Source organism: Heterocephalus glaber, unplaced genomic scaffold (assembly GCF_053883595.1).
Source record: "Heterocephalus glaber isolate CG9 unplaced genomic scaffold, H.glaber_assembly_v1.0 deba00001745, whole genome shotgun sequence".
In the NCBI taxonomy this organism is placed as follows: domain Eukaryota; kingdom Metazoa; phylum Chordata; class Mammalia; order Rodentia; family Bathyergidae; genus Heterocephalus; species Heterocephalus glaber.
Window position 1 is genome coordinate 1,859,731 of NW_028258451.1, and position 7,056 is coordinate 1,866,786.

Below are 7,056 nucleotides of genomic sequence, written 5' to 3' on the forward strand. Positions count from 1 at the left end.
GCCCCGCCCCCGGTGCCCCCGCTGGGGCCAGGGCGACACCGTGCGTTGAATCCTAGAACTGGAGGTGGTTGCACCAACGCCCCCACAGGAGGCCTGGCCTCCTCCGCAGACCCGGGGTCCAGGGCCAGCCTCCTCCCGACCCGGGGCCCGGGCCCTTTAGTGATCTTGATTGCAACCTGACCCCACCTGACGCTGGTGCAGCCTGGACCCAGGGACTGCTGAGATGCGAGGGGGAACTGGGGTACCCTGGGGTGCAGACCCATGAATACGGAGAGAGGATGAGGCAGCGGATTCCAGAGCCAGGAGGTGGGATGACCTCACCGCGGGGAGCAGGTGCTGGACAACTGGAGTCGGGGCCGCGCCCCGTCCTGGGCAGCTGCTCCCACCCCGTACTGCGGGGTCGGGGGACAGAGTTACTGGGGTCACACACACAAGCTGCTCACTGGGTTGCCAGCTGCCTTTCCTGCGCTCACCCTGCCTCTCACGTGCGGTTGGGTGGCGGACTCGCCTGGCACAATGCCGCTCCTGTGCTCCCCCAACCCTCGCAGTTCCACCGAGGTCCTTGCTCTGCCACGGGCCCGTTTGGGATGTGTGGCACTCAGTGAACTCACACTTATTTATTTACTTGTTCATTTATTTCTGCACTGCTGGGGATTGAACCCAGGGCCTTCACCCTGAGCTACATCCCCAGCCCTTCTCTTTATTTTTTATTTTGAGACAGAGTCTTTCATACTTGCCTAAATGGGACTTGAACTTGTGATCCTCCTGCCTCAGCCTCCCAGAGTGCTGAGATGACAGGAGTGCACCCCACACCCGGCATGAACCCGTGTTTCAGTCTGGAAAATGTGAGCTCCTGGGAGGGGCAGCTTCCAGGGCCAACCCTCTGCTGGCCGTGTTGGAGGTGTGATTTGAGCCCCCAAGCACTAGGCCCTCGTGTCCTGAGGTGCAGACAGGAGCCACGGAACTGGAACCGCAGGTGGTGGCTGTCAGGACTGAGGGCTCCCCGGAAGGCAGGAGCTAGGTGATCTCGACCTGGCACTGCCTGGAGCTGGCTCCAAGAGGTGTGGAAGTGCAAGAGACCACTCTGGCTGGGACGGCCCAGGTGGCAGGCTGAGGAGTCGGACACACAGCTGGAACACACGGGCTCCCAGTCGGAGTCACAGACCCAGAGTGGGCTGAGGCCGGGCCGCGCTCCCGGAGCCATGTGGGGAGACAGGGCTGTAGGTGGAGGTACAAGTGTGCAAATGTTGGCTGGTGGCGAAGTGTGTATGTGTGTGCGTGTGTGCACGTGTGAGTTTAGGCCCAGCACAGATAAATGATCCCACACCATCACCAGAACCCCAAGACATGGGAGAGGCCGAGGGTGGATCCTGAAGCTCAGAGTTTGCGCTGCAGACAGCAGGAGACAGCTGAGGCCGCCAGAAGTGGACAGTAAGGACTGGACGTGGTCCTGCAGTACTGAGATGTGGGCGCGCATGGGGACAGCGCCTTCCTCGGGAGGACACACACAGGGCAGAGAACGGCAAGGACAGAGGACGAGGCTGGACTCAGACCCCAGGCGGGGGGTCCCACATGATGTCCAGCCTTCGTTAAAGGAGGCGCGGTATCCCCCTCTGTCCTCCCGGAGCAGCCGTCTTCCCTTCCGGGTGGCCATGGGGCCGAGGGGGCAGCCTTTGGCCCAGGCCTTGGCCACCTGTCTCAGTCACCTGGCCGGGCGGCTCCACCGTCTGTCCCCGTGTTCCCGCCCCCTCTGCCTTCATCCCCGTCCTCGTCCGTCTCCTCCTCCAAGCTCGACCCTCCTGTGTCCCCCTCCTCCCTGTCAGTGCTCAGGGAGCCCCCAGGACCCTCTCCGTTGGCCTCCAAGCCCCAGTCTTCTCCCAGCACGCTCAGGATGGCCAGCGGGGGGCTCCTGGTGTCAGGGTCCAGGTCCAGAAGCCCCTGCAGCAGGGCCAGAGCCGGGGGTGCAAACTGGTCCCAGGGCGCAGGTGGCTGAGGGGGCTGCGGCCTGGCGGTCATCCAGCTGGCGAAGGCCTCGAACTCAGGGTCGGGGGCCAGCGCCACGTCCCAGGGGAAGCAGGCAGTGGCAGCGCAGAAGAGCAGCACGCCCAGGCCCCAGGCGTCCACAGCTGGCCGCAGGGGCAGCGTGGCGGGCGGCAGCAGCAGGCAGAGCTCGGGTGGCGCGGTGGGCAGTGGGGCTGGTGGTGCAGGGGCCGGGCTGCCCTCGGGCCGGGTCAGACCCAGGTCGCCCAGGGCCACACGGCTGCAGGCTGGATCAAAGACCAGCACGTTGTCCGGCTTGACATCGGCGTGCACCAGCCCGCGGCCGTGCAGGAAGTCCAGGGCCCCAGCCAGCTGGGCGGCCACCCGCTTCAGCATGGACTCCGGCAGGCCCTGTGGGGGACAAGGTCAGGCCCACTCCCTGCCTGGCTCGGGCCCCAGGCACCAGTGCACCTCCAGGCTCCCAGGGGCCCAGGCTGCCCTCACCTGCAGCCTCCCTCATCTGTGCCCCCACCAGCTGACCCACCTGAGCAGCTCTTGTCCCCTCTAAACTGGCCCCAGAGCATCTCCAGGGGGGCCCCAAACCCACATTCACCCCACCTTGGTGCCAGGTGAGTCTAGACGCCACCCTAACTCAGGCTCTCTGCTACCTCTACCCCGAATCCTTCGCCGACTGCAAGAGGTCTGCACAGCCTATGGCCACTGGGACACTGGCCACCCCCAGCTCGGTGGACGATGTGTCTGCCCACAGCCGCGTGGCCACTTGAGCACTCCGTCATTGCATATCTCCCTCCCTTCTTTCCATCCCTTCTTCTTCCCTTCCTTCCTCCCTAACCCTATCTCAAAACCAACTTCCTGCAAATTGCCCTGGCCCCTGACCCTCAGACTCAGGTGGGTAGACGCGCCTGGCCCCGTCTGACCTGGCCCTGCACAAGCCCCCGGCCCTCCAGCTCCACGGTGGACGTGTCCTCGCCCGCCCCTCTGCCCATGCCAGCCCCAGAGCCCTGCCACCCCGCCACCTCCAGCCACACCCCGTCTGGTCCCTGCCACCCTTCAGGCTCCCTGCCTTGGGTGGCGGGGGGGTGATGGATGGATGGGTGGGGGGACAGGCGTGGGACACGGGGGCCTGGCGGGCACTGCCCGGCTCAAGGCAGTGGTGGGGTGGGTCTGGGACAGCGTGGCCCTGCCTGGCCTGGCCCGGCCACCTCACCTTCTCCTGGAGCATCCCGCTGAGGTCCCCCCAGGGTGCAAACTCCTGGGCAAAGGCAAAGTGTCTGGGTGTCTGCAGGGGGAGCCCCAGTGTGCGCAGCAGGCCAGGGTGTGAGGACACGCAGTGGCCCACGCAGAACTCTCTTAGGAAGGTGGCTCTCGGGACTGAGTCGCAGCGGAGGAGCTTGAGGGCCACGGCTGGGCCTGTGGGGAGAGCGAGTGGGCCACGGCCCCAAGGCTCAGCAGCTTCCCTTCTCTGGGCCTCGGGTCCCTGGGCCACACGGTCCCCCACAGGAAGGGTCCCTGAGGGTGCGTCCTGCAGTGTGGTGGTGCCAGGGCTTAGCCCTTGGCCGCCCGGGTGGCCTGGAGGACCTCTGTGTGGCAGCTGGGGCGCACTCACCCCCATGGCGAGGCTGGGCCAGGAGCACCCGGCCGTAGGAGCCCGCACCCAGCTTCCGGAGCAGGCGGTACTGGACCCGCAGGCTGCAAAGCGGGGTCACCCGTGCGGCTGTCAGCTCCACCAGGCGCAGCAGGGCAGTGGCCGTGTCCTCCTGTAGGGGACGGTGGGGCCAGGGTCACTCTGGGGTCCCTGGGGCTGCGGGCCCAGTTGGTGCAGGTCCAGGGTGCAGGGTCACCGCCCCAGAGAGGAGGATGAGTCACAGTGACTCACGGGCCCCGGGCCACCTGTGCGCGTCCTGGCAGGGTCGGGGTCTCTGTGACAGAGGCCCTGCCTGTGCCGTCCGTGTGAGGCCTCAGAAGCCCCAGCGCAGGGGGTGCTGTCCGGCCCACACCACCCATGTCCATCTCCCTCCGCGCCGCGCTGCTGTGTCCCCCGGGCTGCCTCACACTCCCACCCTCCTCGGGGTCTGGGCCCCTGGCCCGCAGCCTCTCACCTCCAGGTCCCCATCCTCAGGAGTCTCAGAGGCCCTGAGCTCCATCCCAGGGCTGCCTGGTGTGGGGGCCTGGGGCGGACGCCTCAGTCTGGGGTCCCCGTGACGCCACCAGCGCCCAGGCCCCACGGCCCAGTCCTCACTGGGGGCTGCGTGAGGGGCTGGCCGGGACTCGTCCCTCTCCGTCGCCCTCTGGCCGGGCGTCACTGTCTGTGTGGCCATTTGTTTCTCCAGCTTCCCTCACCCTCCCCTCTTCAGCCTGTACAGCCTCCTCCCTTCCTTCCTCTTCCTCCTTCCTTCCTTCCTTCCTTCCTTCCCAGTGTTCTGCTCTCTCTCGCTCTCTCCCTCCTTCTGCTTCCTCTTTTCTTCCTGTCTGTCTCTTTCCCTGTCTCTGTCCCTGCCTGCTGTCTTGGTGTGACTTTGACTCTGCTCTGTCTCTTTCTCCTCCACGCTCCTCTCGGCCTCACCCTGGGGTCTCCGAGTGGGTCTCTGGCCCCCGTCTTGTCTTGTTTGTCCCACACTCTCCCTGTTGGGCAGCACAGCGTCCCTGGGCTCTGGCCCCGGCCTCTGGCCCTGGCTCTCCGGGCGCCCTGGCTGCCCAGTGCCTCCGCGTCTCTCTTCTCTTCTCTTTGTTCTGACTCGCACACAGCCTTTGTCCCTCCCTTTCTCCGGGCAGAGGTGTGTGTGACAGCTAGAGACAGAGACATCCTGTCCCCCACACCCGCCCTCACCCTCCTTCCCCTTCCAAACTTAGACCAGCTTGGACTCCGGGCGCTGGTCCCAGGACAGAGGGGACAAGCAGGCTGTGAACCCCCAAGGGCCACGCCCGAGGGCAGGAGAAGGGGGGAGCCCCATTCACAGCTCTCACCGGCTGGGTCCTGGGCTCAGGGCCTTCCGGCTTCCTCCAGGGTCCGGGAGACACTGTGGCCCAGAACCAGGGACTCCTAGAAAAGTCCTTCTCCTCCATCCCAAGAACCTAGGCCAGGCTGGGCGCCCCGCGGAAAGATTGCCCTGTGCCCTGCCCCGCCGTTTTGGGTCCTGGGCTCAGGGTCCCCCAGCGTATGGATGAGGAGACTGAGGTTCCGGGAGCGGGCAGTGCTGGGCCTGGGCCAGGCGGTGACTCACACCCTGTCAGCCCAGCTCGAGTTTCCACTACTACTACAGCCTGCTATTAATAAAAATCCCTCGGCCCGCGGCTCCCAGGCTCTGGAAGGTCCCGGCGGCGGAAAAGGCCCCCTGTGGAGAGGCCCCGGCCGGGCTGCAGGGCAGAGGCGCACTTGCCCGGCCACTGGCTTTCTAGTCTCCTCCCTTTCCGGCCACCGCTGCGTGCTTTCTGTGGTGGCGTGGGGAGGCAGTGCAGGCTGTTACACAGCAAACAGCAGCCTGAAACTGCTCCGGCAAGAGGAAAGCAAGCCGCGCGGGGCGCTTCTCCCGCCCGGCCCCCTGGGCGGCTCTCTCCCCTAAGGAGCGCGAGTCACGGGAAGGACAGCACTGGCCGCCCACAGCCGAGCAACGCGGGGCGGTGTGGGAATCGGCCACGGCCCGTCCCCGCTTCGGCCCGGACTGCGGCTCGGGGGAGGCCGCAGTCCGTACCCACGCGCGGCTCCCACCGGTGCCCATCCCCTTCGCGTCGCTGGAATTTTCCCACAGCGCGGCAGCTGTTCAAACACCAGTAACAGGAACCGTGCGCTGAGGGCTGTTTACTGCCTCAGGCTCGGCTCTCCTCTCCTCCTCCTCATTTATTCTTTAAGACTTTGAGGCGTTGCCCACCCAGCCCCGGGTGAGAAGAATGAGGGAAACTGAGGCGCGGAGCGCTGTGCCCCGCCCGGCACTCGGGCTGTTCCCAGCTCCCAAAGGTCAGGCTGCAGCAGCCGCCTGTGCCCGCGGCGCAGGACACGCAGCCTCCCCTCCCCAGGCGCACTGGTGATCCGGGGAGCTTTGCACCTCCCCATTTAGCAACGCTACTCCTCGGGGTCACCCGGCACGACCTCGACCCCCGCAGGTGTGGCCCGGAGGTGCTGGGCCAGGCCCAGGGCACACCCACTCCAGGCTCCTTCCCCGCCTGTGAGCCTCTTGTCCCTCCTCCCGCCGTCCCCCCCAGCAGGAGCCACTCACCAGGGTTCCCCTGCCTCTGCGACTCAGTTTCCACCCGTAAGAAATGAGACTCATCACCGTTCCTACCCAGAGCACCTCTGTGGAAGAACCACTGAATTCTGTAATTTTTGCGTCATGTAATGTCCAGTCCAAATAAATCATCCCTAATATAATTATAGTTGCCGGCGTGGTGGTGCAGGCCTGTAACCCCAGTAGACAGGAGGCTGAGCCAGGAGGCTCGCCCTGAGTCTAAGGCCAGCCCAGGCTATGTAGTGAGTTGATAGACCAGTCTGAACTACATAGTGAGACCTTTCCCTCTACAAAAAAAAGAAAAAAATATATATATATGTAATTATATTAGATACTATACATATTCCCACACATATATTCCATGATGAACACCACAGTATATATCTTATGTGTAATATATTTATACATTATATATGACTTATGTGTTGTGCACTATTTTTCAAGTAAACTTAATGAATAAAACACATACTGAAAGAGCCTATAAAAATTAATTTAGAGCTGCAGGCGTAGCTCAGTGGTAGAGAGCTTTCGTAGCATGTGTGAGGCCCTGGGCTTGATCCCCAGCACCTCAAAAGTATTTTGTTTATGCTTCAACGATTGTGCGGTGGACAGCCCACATCCCCCATCTCACACCTGGAGCAAAGCAGCTGCACCGCTGGCGTGACCTGCTTCGTCAGGAGTGCATAAGACTGCAGACTAGTAAATAAGAACCTTGCCTTTGCCCGGTGTGTGTAGCACATGTGTGTAGTCCCAGCCCTCTGAGAGGCTGAGGCAGGAGGATCACAGGTTCAGGTGGGCTTGGACATCTTAGCAACTTAGTGAGATCCTATCTCAA

General features: G+C 63.7%; 1 protein-coding gene across 3 annotated transcripts; it reads right to left on the minus strand.

Annotated features, from left to right (window-relative positions):
* Positions 1 to 613: 613 nt before the first annotated feature.
* Positions 614 to 6,506, minus strand: Sbk3 (SH3 domain binding kinase family member 3). 3 transcript variants are annotated; one of them, XM_021246015.2, is made up of 4 exons: positions 4,966 to 6,506; positions 3,608 to 3,758; positions 3,209 to 3,411; positions 614 to 2,391 (listed from the first exon to the last, which is right to left on the minus strand). In XM_021246015.2, the coding sequence occupies exons 1-4, from the start codon at positions 5,062 to 5,064 to the stop codon at positions 1,699 to 1,701; spliced, it is 1,146 nt and encodes a 381-aa protein (XP_021101674.1). In that variant the 5' UTR covers positions 5,065 to 6,506; the 3' UTR covers positions 614 to 1,698. The 3 variants fall into 3 exon arrangements, with proteins under 3 accessions (XP_021101674.1, XP_021101672.1, XP_004866695.1); XM_021246013.2 differs by having other exon boundaries at positions 4,565 to 6,506; XM_004866638.4 differs by having other exon boundaries at positions 4,101 to 6,506.
* Positions 6,507 to 7,056: the final 550 nt, after the last annotated feature.